At 48.3% G+C, this 14,974-nt stretch overlaps 1 protein-coding gene across 1 annotated transcript in view; it reads right to left on the bottom strand.

Moving 5' to 3' along the window:
- Nucleotides 1-253: 253 nt before the first annotated feature.
- EPHB1 (EPH receptor B1) overlaps nt 254-14,974 on the bottom strand; it is a 427,022-nt gene continuing 412,301 nt past the window's right edge. Inside the window, exons 13-16 of the mRNA XM_045903730.3 lie at nt 13,947-14,096; nt 7,492-7,685; nt 5,459-5,614; nt 254-1,950 (exon numbers count right to left, since the gene is read on the bottom strand). Coding sequence (XP_045759686.2) covers nt 1,842-1,950; nt 5,459-5,614; nt 7,492-7,685; nt 13,947-14,096 — 609 coding nt within the window. The 3' untranslated portion in view covers nt 254-1,841. The remainder of the gene's footprint in view (nt 1,951-5,458; nt 5,615-7,491; nt 7,686-13,946; nt 14,097-14,974) is intronic.

The following is a 14,974-nucleotide window of genomic DNA, read 5'->3' on the forward strand; positions in this document are numbered from 1 at the left end:
TTACCTAGGACTAGGGGAAAAGGCTCATCTCACCTTAAATTTGCATTCAGTAAGCTACACGGGGACTGTGGCTTCTTTTCCTGCCTCACACTCTCCCATCCAACTGCGTGTTCACAAACATACCACAAGCCAGCAGTCTAAAATAGGCTGTCGTGGCTTTTACAAAACTGGCCTGGATATGAACTTCTCAAATGCAGTATGCAAACTGAAATCAGGGCTGATAGTCTATTATTGGTGACTGTTTATATTTATCTGCCAGTGACTTCGTAAGCTGCACATCTGAGGCTTCAGAGCCTCATATTTATTCAGTTCTTCCTTTGGGTCACATCAGTGAGAGCGATTCTAATATATTCTGCTCCTTGGGAGTCACAAGGTCTGGGATGTATTCCTTCCCTCCCATATGAGGGGAAGAAGGACAACTGTTAAGGATTCTCCTGTAACTCGGGGATGGACCCACTAGGGTCTGAGAACACACACTCTGACACCATTCTATGTAAACCCAGACATGCTTCTGCTCATTTTAATTAGACAGATAAAATTAGCAAGGAGATTAAGAGAAAAGGAGAAATTAAAAATATTTAAATGTTAAGTGGAATTTACAAAAGCAAATGGAACAATGAGGTACAAGAAGGAATGCAGAGAAACACAGACACATTTGAAACATTCCTCGGATGCCACACGGCTTAAGCCAGTCCACAGATCAGGTAAGAAGAATTCTCCCTTGCCATCTCTTGAATTGCAGATTCCAGGGATGTGGAAGAACATTTTCCAAGAAACACTTTCCTTCTCCTTCTCTTCAGATGTTACCAAGAATAATTAATCAGTCAGTATCATTCTAGAATGGCCCACACTGCCTCCAATTCAAACCACTCACCTGTTTCCTGTCTGAATTTGCAAGCTCCTGAGAGTTTTTTCCCCCTTTCATTTTATTTTTCTCCCTGCCCTCTCTCCCCATTGAGCCCATAGGCCAACTGGGCCAACCAGAACACCAAACCAACAACACGTTCCAGCCCCTTTGGATTTTCCGGGGGCAGAGACTTCCCGGTTCTTCTTTCTTGTTTGCATCTGTTACGAACAAGCACAGTCATTTTAGAACACAGACATACATGTGTGTGCTCCTGCACACGGAAACAGGTTTTTCTTTTTTTTTTTTCCAATTTGTGGTTTCTTTTTCCTTTTTGCAGAAAATGCAAACAAAAGAAAAACAAGGTTTTCAATTGAAGGTACATCTCTTCTTCAATATGAAGACATTAATTGAATTGGTTGGATCCCCCATGCAGTGGTCAGCAAAGTCCTTTGGCAACTGACAGAACGACATCTGGAGACTCAGGAGCTGGGGTTTGTTTGAAGGAACTTCCCTACACGAGTCATGAGCAAAGGGAAATGGATGTGGGAGAGGGAGAGGGCTCGTGGGGAGGAGTACAAAAGGAGAAAAGAAAAGAATGTCATTGGTGAGGAAGAAAATGGAAAACTGCCTGTTTCTTCCCTCTACCTCCTTCCCTTTCTTCCTGTGGATGGGTGACTCCAGTGCCCCGAGGGTGGGAGCCGAGCTTACTCTTCGTTCCCCCGATGCATACCGTTTTGTCTTCACTTCTGTTGAACATCACCTTTTCGTATTTTTATGATCATAGATTTGGTTTCCCACAGCATCTGAAACATGCTCTGTCACTGAGAAATGAAGGTTGCCTATTAAGAACAGGTCCAGTTTCTTCTTCACTGATGTAATGCATTTCTCAGCCGAGAAGCCAATCTTTCCAGAACGTTCCACAGTGGTCAACCTCTGATTCCCTCTTGAGACTGGTCCTTTTCCTTCCTCTCCTCCCCCCAGAAAATGAGAGTTCTCACGCCACTGCCGTTGGTGACTGACTCATCTGGACCCTCATAGAATGAATGCTGTTCAGGATCTTCTTCTGATGACCTGCCAAGGTGACCCCTATTCTCAGGAGGTCTCTAGGGGGGAGAAAGCCACACAAAAAAAAGGCACTTTAGTGTTAGGGCAGCTTTTCACGGATCAAAACTCATCACAGAAGGCAAGCTCTTGATATAGCTGGGTAGACAAATAAAAGTGTTTAAAATCCAAGACTCAAGTTTATCCGTCTTTGGCAAGCGCCTACCTAGATATTTTTTTGCTCAATCTCACTTGCTTCATGCAGTGGCCTTAGTCCCCAATGGCCCCTCCAACTTAGACAGTCCTGGAAGTGTTGTGTCTTGTTCTTCACCTATGGGTTCTGAAGCAGCCCCTTCCTTGTGTCCCTGACCCTAGGTGGACTGGAACTTTCCTCTGTGTTGTTTTTTTATACACTCCAAGCACACACTATATGGGGCTTTAGTTATGCTGTGGAGCTTTCTGCCTAAATTAGTGATCACCCACTGAGATTGAAAAGATGTGGGGTTTGCTGGGTTTTCTGATGTTTTTCCCCTGAGTTTCCATTTTCTGCCTCTGTTTGAATTTTAATGTCATGAATTTTTAAGAAGGGTGATCTCAAAATAACTTTCAAGTATCTGCCCAAGCAGGAATTCAAGTAATATGTTTAGAATAAGGGTTTGAGTTGGGTTCATCTTTAAGCTGTGAGTCTTAATGATCAAGTTCATGGCTTATATGCATCTTTTCCTAGTTAATAATAATAATATATAGCATTGCTTGAGTACTTCTCATGTGCCATATACTATCTCATTTATACCTAATGAAGCATTTCATGAATTTTGACAAACCACTCAAAGTAAATAATAATAATTTAACAGTAATTGTTTCTTGTGTGCATCCTGTAGGCAGGTAATAGGCTAAGTGCTTTGCTTGCACTATTCCATTAACCTCTCACCACAAACCAATGAGATGGGTACTATTATTATTTGCTCATTTATGGACAAAGCAAGTAGGGCTCAGAGAAGTTAAGTAACATGCTCAAGATCACAAAACAGATAACTGGTGGTGGAGCTGGGTTCGAATTCAAGACTACCTGGTTCTTAGCCACCCTTGTAGGGCTGCTCTCAGACCTCTTCTAAGGTCCTGACTCTATCCCCCTTCAAATGCCCCTGTCCCTAGCATAGCAGATGACTCCCCACGAGGAGGCTCCTGTGCTCCCCTCAACCCTTCTTTTCAGCTGGTGGCCAACCCCCTCAGGGCTGCAGCTGGCTCAGATTGTCAAATTGTCCGTGTCTTTTCAGCCAACACTTCTGAGAGGCATGCTTGAATTTCAAATTCACAAATTGTCCTGCAATCTATTTTATTTCGTTGCTCATGTTCTTTTTCCATCTTTTATCTCTCAAGAAACAAACTAAATTGTTCCAATAGTGTGTGGACATTTTTTTACTTTGAACTAAATCCCTTAATTTTTCCTTTTCCAGACTGAGGAAATCACTCCATTTGATTCCTTCAGTCGTGGGGGATTGGGGGGGGGGGGTGACGGCCATATCACAGCGGGGAAGCAGGAGCAGCCCCACCAGCATGAGCACCCACTTCGGCCCCTGAATCCAGGCTCTCCAATCGTCTAGGGCATTCACGTCAGCGCTGCAAGATGGGGAACCTGATTTTCTTTTCTTTTTTTTTTTTTAAAGATTTTATTTATTTATTTGACAGAGAGAGACATAGTGAGAGCAGGAACACAAGCAGGGGGAGTGGGAGAGGGAGAAGCAGGTTTCCCGCGGAGCAGGGAGCCCGATGTGGGACTCGATCCCAGGACCCTGGGATCATGACCTGAGCCGAAGGCAGACGCTTAACGACTGAGCCACCCAGGCGCCCGGAACCTGATTTTCCACTGGTAGGTGCTGTGCTTCTTTTTGTGTGTGTGTTTGTTTTTGGTGATGCCTGACAATAATTCATAGTGGCAGGGACTGCCTTTTTTAGGCATCAACAGAAAAATGAAGCCACATTTAAAAAATGAATTCTGATGTTTCACGGATCCTAGGCTAGATGCACATTCAAGCCATCTCCCTGGAGAAAGTGGAGGTTCCATCATTTCTGGCAAGAATCAACCTCAGAGAGGTAGAGCGGGACTCCGGGAAGACTGACTGCAAAGCAGTAGTCTGGGACAGAAGCTGTTTCTCTGGGGTTCAGATGCTGGGTCTGGATGGGACCACCCCTCTCCCCAGGGACCCAGCAACTGGCCCACCGCAGGAGGAAATCCCAGCACCTAGCATGGTGACTGAGACATAACAGGTGATCTGTAAGTGTTTGCCTGGAGGACTGACCGATCCTCTAACCTGGGAAACGTGTGTCACAGGCCACCAACCCCCATATTGTCCATACACGTTGTGGGCCAGGTGGCCGGTGAGGTCCTCTCTAGCTGGGTGTGTGTACTCAAAATTCGACCCTTGCCAACTTCAGTCCAGTGGTTCCCAACCTTGGCTGCACCTGAGAATCACCTGGGGAGTTTTAAACATCCCGATGCCCAGGTCTCAGCTCCTACCAATTAAACCAGAAGATCTAGGAGTGGAAGTCAGTCATCGGTATTTTTTTAAAGATTCCTAGATCACACCAGGGTGTCACAAAGTATGGGCATGCTGTGCCCCCAGGGCGGACTGGTAGGAGGAGATGGAAGTGGCCTTCAGGAAAGAAGGCTTTAGCCCCCACTTTACCACTCATGAGCACTGAAGCTTCCGGCACTAACTCACCTCCTTTTTGAATCTGCTGAATGGAAGGGACAAAACTAGATAATTATTTCCCAAACTACCGTGCAGCAAAACCCTACCCCTCCAAAATACGGATCCACGCATTTAAGAATTTTCAGTGGGTTTCTTTCTTTCAGGATTTCTCGTGGCCTTTACAATGCTAATATGTGTAGCAAATCTCCAAAAGGGTGATAAAGTGTGCAGTATTTCCCAAATTTATTTGACCGGGGGACACGTTTTCCAAGGAGAACCTATTAACATTTCCCAGAACAGGTGCTGCTCAGAACATTCTTGGGGAAATGATGGACTAATGGATGTTTAAGACCCTTTCTGGCTCTCATCGTATTTGAATAATTTTAGTTTTCATATTCCTCCATCCTCCTGTGGGAGTTGCAGACTGGTAAATAATTGGTGGGGGATGGAAAAGTCTGCTTACTCACCAGCACTAAGTACGGACCCAAGCCCCCCCCACGTCTGGGATTGTTGCTCAATCAGTGCAGCACCTCTGCTATGTTGCTTAAAGTGCTGGCTGCCTGTGTTCTTTCCATCGGGATGCTCTTTTTGATGGGTTAAGTTTAAAAACTTACATGGAGGAGAGACTCATGATGATTAGGCAAATGACATATGGCTGCAACTTGGAAGAGCGCTCATTTGGGGCCAGGATGAATCTCAGCCTTGCCACCCGACCCTTCCATCTTTCCATGGCACTTCCCCACCAGGCCTGGTTCTATACAGAAGTAGAGCTCTGGGGATGAGGCCAGAGATCAAGACTGGTACCATGAGCCACAGCAGGGAAGGACCCTGATCCTTCCCACCCACAGGCGGCAAGGAGGCTGTTCCCCTCACTTACTCTGATGTCATCTGGGTGACCAGCTGGAGGGAGGTGAAGCCGGCGGTGAGGAAGCTGTCCCTATACTGGACCATTTTGATGGCACTGAGCCAGTCATCCACGGTGGTAAAGGCCGTGAAGTCTGGAATGGAGCGGTCTAGCAGGGGCTGGGAAGGCCTGTGAGAGAGAGAGAGAGAGAAAGAGAGAGAGAGGGAGGAGCAGGTGAGCCCACAGCTGCTGAGGTGTGTGGACAGAGCCACACTCTGGGTGGACAGCAGACTTCATGCAGGATGAGGATTCCTTCCTGATAGGATGCGGATTACACGGGAGCCCTGCCCTGACCCTCCTTTCCATAAAGAATTCTGGAGGCGAGGTGGCCAGTACCCCTGCCTATGGGCTCTGTCACACATCACCCGGCCCAGACAGGGAGACTGATGCAGCATGCAGTCTGGAGGGAAGAGAAGGCCCGTATCTCCTTTGTAAACTGGAATCGAAGAGCTTCACCATCCAAAGATACGGTTCTTTTAAAAATATATAAAGTTCACTATAACCTTCCCAAATCTATTGGTAACATTTTATTTTTCCTGGTTCTATCCTCAGCTAATTGAAATAAATGAAATAGATCAGCCCTCCACTGACCTTCTCTGGCACATTCTCAAAGCAGACACCTTGCTACCCAACCCACAAAGTGGGGTGCCACCTTGACGTATCCCTCAACCCTCAACACTCATGCCCAGTCTTTCACTAAGAATTAAAGATTTGACCTCCAAAATCTCTTAAATTCATCCACCTCTTTCTGCACCATTACTCTGACTTAAGACCCTATCTTCTCTGTCATTATTGCTGCAATATTCTCCTGCCTGTCTTCTTCAAGCATGTTCCTTCCCCTCGACATAAGGTCCACACTCTACCCTGGTGTTCTTTGAAAAATGCAGGTGTATCATGTGCATAAAACCCCAATTCATGTCAAACCCTTCAATGGGTGCTCGCTGCTCTGAAAATCAAGCCCAGAAGTCTTAGCTGGGCCTATAGGCTCTGAGCATCTGGCCCTTGCCCACCTTGCCTGCCTCACCCCTGACCCAGTCCCCTCACAGACTGGACTCTGAACACACTGGCCCTGTCCTTCCCACCCTCGAGGCTCTGCATATGCTGTTCCTAGGCCTGGAACACCTGTCCTTCTCCTCCTATCTTCCTTTCCTTCAGTTCATGCATTCTCTCCCTTCAGCGCTCAACTGGAAAGAACACTCATCAGGGAAGCATCCCTGATACCAGGTAAGGTATGTATCCATGTTCTCCAGCACCACACACCTCCCTGCCATAATAGCAATCAAGGTCTCAAGTTTGCATTTCTTTGGGTGATCATCTGGGCTTGCCCCTCCTAAATGATTCTAAGCTCCATGAAGGCCAGAATCATGTCTATCTCGTTCATTCTATACTGTCAGCAATGGGCACAGTGCTTAGCATAAGTACCCAATAAACTTTGGTTGAAAAGATCAATTAGTCAGTCAGCTAATACTGCAATGTAGAGAGTAATGTACAGCTGACAGTTGCTGACAGGAGCCCAAAGTTGTTCTGTGCATTTGCTCATAACAAATCCAATGGCTTTGTATGTCTGTGTCCCACAGCAATCAGGGCTTTTACCTGCTAATAGGTGGGTCAAGGTTCCAAGTCTGCAGCTCTACCTGGTGTGGTTAACATAAAGGGTGCCTTCTGGAAACAAGATCTCCCAGAGGTGGGGCTCATTACCACGCCCATCACATACACTCAATTATTACAGAGCCCAGCGTCCAGCCTATCTGAAGCCAGCAGAAGGTGGAGACCCAGACGGGTATCTTGGTATCTGTCCATAGCCCATGCTGGAAGTGGGGAATATTTTAGAGAGGTGGAAAAGAAAAAGGAAGGGAGAAATCTTGGCGTTTCTTCCATCAGTGGATAAGCTTAGCCACCTCACTCTTGCTGTCAATAGATCAAAAGGCTAGCAGCCTTGCTATTGGGCCTGCCCATGGCTATGAGACCACCCACACCTAGGAAGCACCGTGTTCCACAAGACTCACACGGCGGTGATGGTTGCCACAGTCTTGAGACTTGCCGGGTTCCGGATCATCTTGTCCAGGGTGTTGACAATCTCTGCAAAGCGGGGCCGGCTGTTACGGTCCTTCTGCCAACAGTCCAGCATGAGCTGGTGTAGGGAAGCTGGACAGTCCATGGGCGGGGGTAGCCGGTAGTCCTGCTCAATGGCATTGATGACCTGCAGTGACGCACATGGGAACAGTTATGATGGGGTGAAGGGACACCGGCCAGTCATTCACAGATTAGCCCCTGAGGATGGAGCCTCCCTGACTCAGGCGCTCTAGGTCTGTGCTCATATACGTCTCACCATAATGGGTTGTATATGTCCTTGGCCTTTTTCCCTTAGACTTTGGGCTCCTCGAAAGTAGGGACCATGTCTCACTGTCCCTTCGTGTCCCCAGCACCTGCAGCAAGGCCTGACACATCCTGAATCTCTGTCAGTGTTTACTGAAGGGTGAGCTGGGAAATGGCTTGAGCTTCTCCTCTCTTTAAGAGGACATTGGGCCCCCTTCTGCCTTGTTGGCAGCTGGTGGCACTGGGGTCTATGGAGCAAAGGCATGCGGGAAACCAAGTGAGTTTGTTAGTTCTAAAGGATACCCACCAAAGCCTGTGGTGGCCTAATCCTTATGCTGCTAAGAGAGGGAAGGAATCAGCATTTAATAGAGAGCCTATTGCGTGTCAAGGCCCCTCTAGATGTTTCCCGTGCACTGTTTGCCTTCATCTTCATCCTGCAGCAACATGAACTGTGTTGTAGATAATCTGGCTACACAAACTGGTTAAGTACAATGACAATGGTCAAAATAACAAGGTGAGCTAAAATGAATCTATCCAATCAGGTTTTGGGAATTTGCGCATACTCCAGGGGAGAATTTTGTTAAGATTTCCGGATCTTTAAGTACTTTTGCCTGCTTTTCATATGTTGTAAGAGTTTTTTTTTTTTTTACTCTTTACTTCTTAATTTCCAATTCATTTAAATCAATTATGCCTCCTCTGTGCTTTTCGTCATCACGAAAATAATTGTAAACGACCCAGTGCTAAACATGTGAATTTATTGTGGTACCCTCCTACCACAATGGAAGGCCTGGAATACAATGAGCCCCTTGAAGTGATGTTGCAAAAATGTACCTATTGAAATGGAAATGTACTCACATTGTAATATTAGGTAAAAGAGCAAGCTTCATAACTGCAGGTATAGTATAATCTTGCTTTTGTATAAAACAAAAATCAAAACAAAACAAATAACAGTAATTATACCCATGCATACAATAGACCTTGGAAAGATATATACCATGGTGTTAATGATGGTTGCCTCTGGGCAGGTAGACACATGAGTGCACTTTATGTTTCTCTTTTTGCTTGTTTGTGTTTTTATTTTCTATAATAATTATACATTGATTTTATATTAAAATAAACAGCTCAAGCACCTTAAACAACAAAGGAAATAATTTGGAGTTCAGGGATTTTCAGGTGTTTTTGCTTCTACTTTAAAAAATGTCAGATTCATTTCAACTGATTATTCTTTTTTTTTTTTTTTTACCTTGTAGATCTGTCAGAAATTGAATCTTTTCAATCAGTCTATATTTTTACAAATTCTATGCCCATTATATAGGACATGAAGTGGGGCATGAAATAATATGACCTGAAGTCATTAGAGATAATCAAGGTGTATTATCCCTTGTATTCTAGGTGGTGGAAAAACAAACAAGCATACAAACCATACCAATATTAGAACTCTACACAAACCGGTGACTGGGAACTTTTGAATAATATGTTGCACCACTGACAAATTTTTACCTCTGCCAAACTCTTGTCAATCAAATTATCTGCTCTTCTCTTAAGAGGGCATTACAGCCCATCTTCCCCAAGAGGAAGCAGAAGCACACAGTGGAGTAACCTGCCTGAGGACCCACATCTAGGAAACTGGGATTGAGAAGACAGTGCAGGTGTGTCTGATTTTAAGTTTGGAATACCCTGAAGCCCACTTTCCCTAGGCCCCTGTGGGGCTGCATTGTAATCTCAGCCTGGACAACAGTCCTGGGAGCTGTTTGATGTCTTCGTGGCAGCAAACAGGGGTATGGAGCTAAACCAAGTCATCCATGAAGAAGAGTGGCCGGGCATCCTTCCCATCAACCTGGCTCATAAATTGGCACCCTTTTCCAGCTCCTTCTAGGCAGCCAGACTGAGGGGCCCTGTCACAGAGTCCCTACTCATTGTGGAAGCAAGTGGGATTATCCACTGAATGGCTCTTTTTGGGTTCCTTAAGGACAAGCTAGGTAGGACTGGCAGGAGGGGCTGGTGTCGGTACTCAACTTCTAATGGGGTTACGGGCCCCCAAAGTCTTCCAGTGCAGGGCAGCTCATGTTCCCCTAAACTGCTGGCATCTCCACTCAAATTATTTGATGCCAGAGCCCAAAATAGTACATACTCCTACTGGCAGGTTTCTCTCCCCTCTGCCTATAACAGGAAGGAGCAATGGAGTCAGGGCCCTTCAGCAGGGGCACAGCTCCACGGTGTGGCTCAGTGACCCACGCACTCCCGGGCAGAGTACCACGAGCCTGGGGGACGCGCACATGCACTGATCTTCTGTCCGTGAGCTCTGGATCAAATGCAACTTAGCTACACTTCCCTTGTCTCCTCTGTATGCCACCTCATTGGACATGTTGAAGACTGTCCTGGCATTTGCTTTTGTATTTCCTCTGTTTGTTTGGTAGACTGTCTTTCTTTTTAAGAGGACATCAGAACCACTGATCCCTCCTCCCTGCAGGTCAGCCAGGAGGCAGACCCACATACGGTGCTGGTGACAGTATGGAACTGTAGCTAGGGGCAAAGACACTGGAGGCCCGGGTTCAAATCCAAGTTTCGCTTCTTATTTGCTCCAGAACCTTGGGAGAGTCACTTGACTTCTGGAAATTGCACAGATGGGGTTATTAAAAAGATTACATGACACAGTGAGGTGATGTTGAGCACCACACACATGAACAGTAGAAGGCATCTCTTCATCATATGGAGGCTGTCGTTCCTACCACATCTACTACAGTAGATGTCTCTGCAAAGGGGGTGTCTATTCTACTGCTGGTCACTTGGAGGCCTAGAAAGACAGTGTTTGAGAAGCACCAAGCACATAGTGGGGGGTTAATTAATGTCAGATCCCTATCTCTCAAAACCTTCCAGGATAGAGGATAGCCATGCTTGTGTTTACAAAATGGGACTTTATGCCATTTGCTATTTCTTCTAGATAATTTTGTTGTTATTACTTGGGTTGCTATTCTGGAAGCATTGAGGCCTCTTGCACACTGAAAAAAAAAAAGCCTTTACCCTCCACTCCAAAGAAAAAATTACCTAAGTCATTAATTGATTTATCTGCTTAAATCTTTCACTGAAGTGCTGTGCCTTTGGAGAACTTTACTCTTTTTAAGGATCTGGGTGTTTTCCAAATTTTCTGAGTATATAACTTACAATCAAATTAAAACATTATTATTTCAAAAAAAATAACTGTGGTCCTCTAGTGGGGTTTGGGGATCATTCTCCATCACGCCTGCCTTGCTAGCAGGTGTGGAAAACAGGGAGGAGACACGGAGAAGCACCTTCATCTGGCCATCCGATGGCTCTAAACACCAGTGACAACCACGTTTGAATTGTATGGAAAGATACGGCCCAAGCTTGGGCCTTCTGAGCAGACTTGAAAATCGGAGTGAGTCCTGGGTCCCTTTCCTTGGTAACAGGATGGGATAAATGGCTGTTGAAAACACTGGCGATTAGAACGAGATCAGATGGTATCTCCAGAGAGAAGCGAGAGCCAGGTTGTGACCACGTGAGGCGACTGTCACCCAAGCAGAGCAGGCTGCTGGGTCACTTGGAATGGTCTGCAGCAACTCTCTTGGCCTCTGAAGGCCAGCACAGGCCAGTGCCCTGGGTCCTAGGGGACCAGGGCAGGGAGGGGGAGGGGCCGCCTTTGTTCCCTTGGACCCGGAGAAGGCTGGGGTTGGCTGGGGCACGGGGCAGGTGGTCTGACCCCAGTGCCTCGGAGGAAGTGACTGGAGCTTCTCTGGAGACGAGCGGGGCCCCGCCCCAGGCCCTCCAGTCCTCAGTGGGCTGCCGGTGGCCCCCAGACACATCTTTCCCAATAGTGAGTCTGGCAGCACCTGCCGTACCTTCCACAGGGGAGAGTGAAGTGGAGAAGCTCAGAGTCGTGGAGGAACCAGGGCAAGAGGGGGTTAAGTTGAGCTCTGATGTTTCAGTAAAACCGCAGCTCCTCTCCACAGACACTGCCACTCTCATTATCTCTGTCAATCAGATCCAAGCAGCAGAACTTCCCAGTTCTCTCTCTGGCTGACAAACTCTCTGTACATGTTCAAAGACCTTCCTGGGCTCCAGAAGCCCAATTACCAGCACTCCGACTTGCCTCTGCAATTCCCTTTCTTAAAGCTTTTCAATTGTCATCTGTAGAATCCGTTACTGCCACCACCTCCGTGGTTTCTGACGAGTGGGGCTGCAGCCTGGACCGCCCCAACCCCTCCTGGCTCTCTCCCAGGCCGGGCCTTTTCCCAGGGGGCGGAAGCCACCCCCACCTTCCACCGGGAGCAGAACTGCACTCGGGGCAATGCTTAGGGGCTTCGTGTGGGAGAAATAAGACAAAATTGGAATAAACTGCTGCTTTGCACATGTTCTGCTTCCCTTTGAGACCCAGCTCAAGCGTTGAATATCTGGAAAGCCTTCCTTACCTCCCCCTCCCAAATGGTCCCACGGCCGGGTGTATGCGCCGCTGGACAGTGGACACCCCGGAACAGAAGCAGCTGTTTGCTGCTTGGAATGATTTGGGAATTCTGGAAGTCTGGTATTGGAAATTCCATTTGTTTTCAGCCTAGGTGAATTCCTTCACAGATCTTGAATGTCAAATCTCTCCTGTCAGACAGTTTCATAATCCATTCTATGTGTGCTGAATTGTTCTTAATAGGATTAAAGTCTCAGGAAAGGGCCTCCATGTTTCTGGATCCCATTTATGACTCCTCTAGTTGACAGTCTGGATGCAACCCAGGGCGGGGGGTGGGAGGGGGGAGTTGATTTCGTGAACGCAGCCTCGGCATCCATTCTGACACTTTTGGCTTTGACATGCTCCAGGGGTGGAAGCAAGGCGTGGGTAATCATAGATGAGAGGGGACCCAGACGCCTCACATGACTATGGGACCTGGTTAATGGTGCAGACATTTCACCTGCCCTGGGCTGACGCCGCTGTGCCCATGGGAGCAGGGTGCATTACCACAGCGGGAGCCTGGCCCCTCCCCACACTCCCATTGGGAAAGCTTTCCTGAGCTCCAGACCACCACCTTTCCTAATCTTCTGGGCACCTGCCTTGGCTCTAGACCTCGGGCTGGATAGAGGGCTTACTGAGGCCAGATTTCTCAAGTTAACCGTAGCTTAGAGCCACCCAAGCATGGAGGTGGGTATGGTGCAGCTGGTTGCCCAGTGGAGCAGATCTGGACTGGGGATGGCCCTGCTTCTTCTTGCCACTAGGTTGGGAAATGTAATAACTGCCCCCAAGGAGATGGGCAGAGTAAGCAGAACAGAGGAATGCGGGCTTTGCAATCCTCTCAGCTCCAGGGGGAGGGCATGTATTGAAAATACAAAAGTAGAATGGTCCAGGGGAACAGCCCAGGATCAAAGGCGATCAAACGACTTTCATTTGGGGCCTTAACAAAGCAAATCATCCTCAAAAGTCTCCCTCACCTTTTAGTGGTTATGAAGCAAAGGGTCCCATCTGGAACACCTCTGCTTAAAGCATCTCAGACAGCCCTTCTCCTTCCTTGCCCGCCTCTGTCCTTGGAGGGCAGCCTGGAGGGGTGCTGATCACCTCCACTCAGACAGGGTCCCACTCCTGTGGGCCATCTGAATCTGACCAGCTTTGGGAAGCCTGCTCAGCTCCTTTGCTGATAGGTGACAGAGGCCCCCAAAGAGTAGATTCTCAGGAAAGAAGGGCCCTTTACGATTCCTCTCTTTAAAGCTGAGAGGTGTGAGCTACATAGAAGCCGCAATGGGCTCAAGGCAGGATATCTGTCAGGGCAGACAACACCGCTCCGCACTCTGTCCTGCACAGCGGGACAACACACAGGCTGTGCGCTCTGAAGCAGGGCTGAATCTCCTGCTTTATTCGGGTCTGCTCTAGTTCATGGCCCACAGCCATTCAGCACCAGCCCGGGGGCTCCTGGGTTGGCCCAGGCACTTTTACGGGCTCTCAGGAGTATTGGGATTATCGCATTTCCATGCTGGACTCTTTGACTAGCTCAAACACTGGTGCCAAGGGGGTCCTTGTACCCCCTGCCCAGACACCCCAAGTTCAGGTTGTAAGGCCCTGAGCTGACACCAGACAGGAGGGGCTGGCCTGCCACTGCCTGTGGGAACACTTGGCTGGGGTTTACGGTGACCAGGTACTGCGGACACTCACGTCTTGGTTGGACATATCCCAGTAGGGTCTCTCTCCAAATGACATGACTTCCCACATGACAATCCCGTAGCTCCAGACATCGCTGGCAGACGTGAACTTGCGGTAGGCAATGGCCTCTGGAGCTGTCCATCTCACGGGGATCTTCCCTCCCTGGAAGACAGAGAAGCTGGTCAGCCCGACTGTCAGGTTTCTAGGTGAAGGCAGGAGAAAATGAACTCGGCATGCACGTCCCTTCCACTCCTCCGCCCTCAAGGCTCGTGAACGAGGGCAGCCAGGATAGCCCTTGCTGCACGGTAAGCCTCCATTACGCACCCGCGGACAGGGGATCGAGGAGGATCTGTGTGGTCCGTGCTGCCCTCACACCATATGTGGGCACACCACCCATGAGGCAACGGCTGTACGAAGCTTCATTGGTCCCCAGGTCCCTGCATGCTGATCCTAATGTTGCTTTGGGGGGGTGGGGGTGGTTCTTCATTGGTCCCCAGGTCCCTGCACGCTGATCCTAATGTTGCTGTGGGGGGGTGGGGGTGGGGCTTCATTGGTCCCCAGGTCCCTGCACGCTGATCCTAATGTTGCTGTGGGGGGGGTGGGGGTGGGGCTTCATTGGTCCCCAGGTCCCTGCACGCTGATCCTAATGTTGCTGTGGGGGGGGGGCGGGAAGGGAGTGGAAATGTCCTACATGCTCCCCAACATGCAACTCCGTACTACCCAAGATTGGCCATGTGAGCCATGAGATGTGAGTTACAGCCATCTTTGCTCCGCAACGTCGTAACGCTCACAACATTGAGTCGGGGGAAGCAAAGCAAATAGAAGGAAGAAACTGATAGGTAGTCCTTCCTGGGGGCCTCCTACTACAAGATCACACTGTGCTGCCCCCTGTCCCATTTTCCTCGTGTCCCACCTGTAGGGGGGAAGGATTTTCCTCACCCTGCAGCTTGTGGACAGCCCTGGGCTGCACTGGGTTGAATAGCCCAGTGCTCAGGTCTCTGTAGGCCCTGGCTACCTTCCTGCCTTTCAGTGGAGGTTGA

The sequence above is a fragment of the Mirounga angustirostris genome, unplaced genomic scaffold (genome assembly GCF_029215605.1).
Source record: "Mirounga angustirostris isolate CCGP_5_RB_7025 unplaced genomic scaffold, mMirAng1.0.hap1 SCAF_1, whole genome shotgun sequence".
NCBI lineage: Eukaryota > Metazoa > Chordata > Mammalia > Carnivora > Phocidae > Mirounga > Mirounga angustirostris.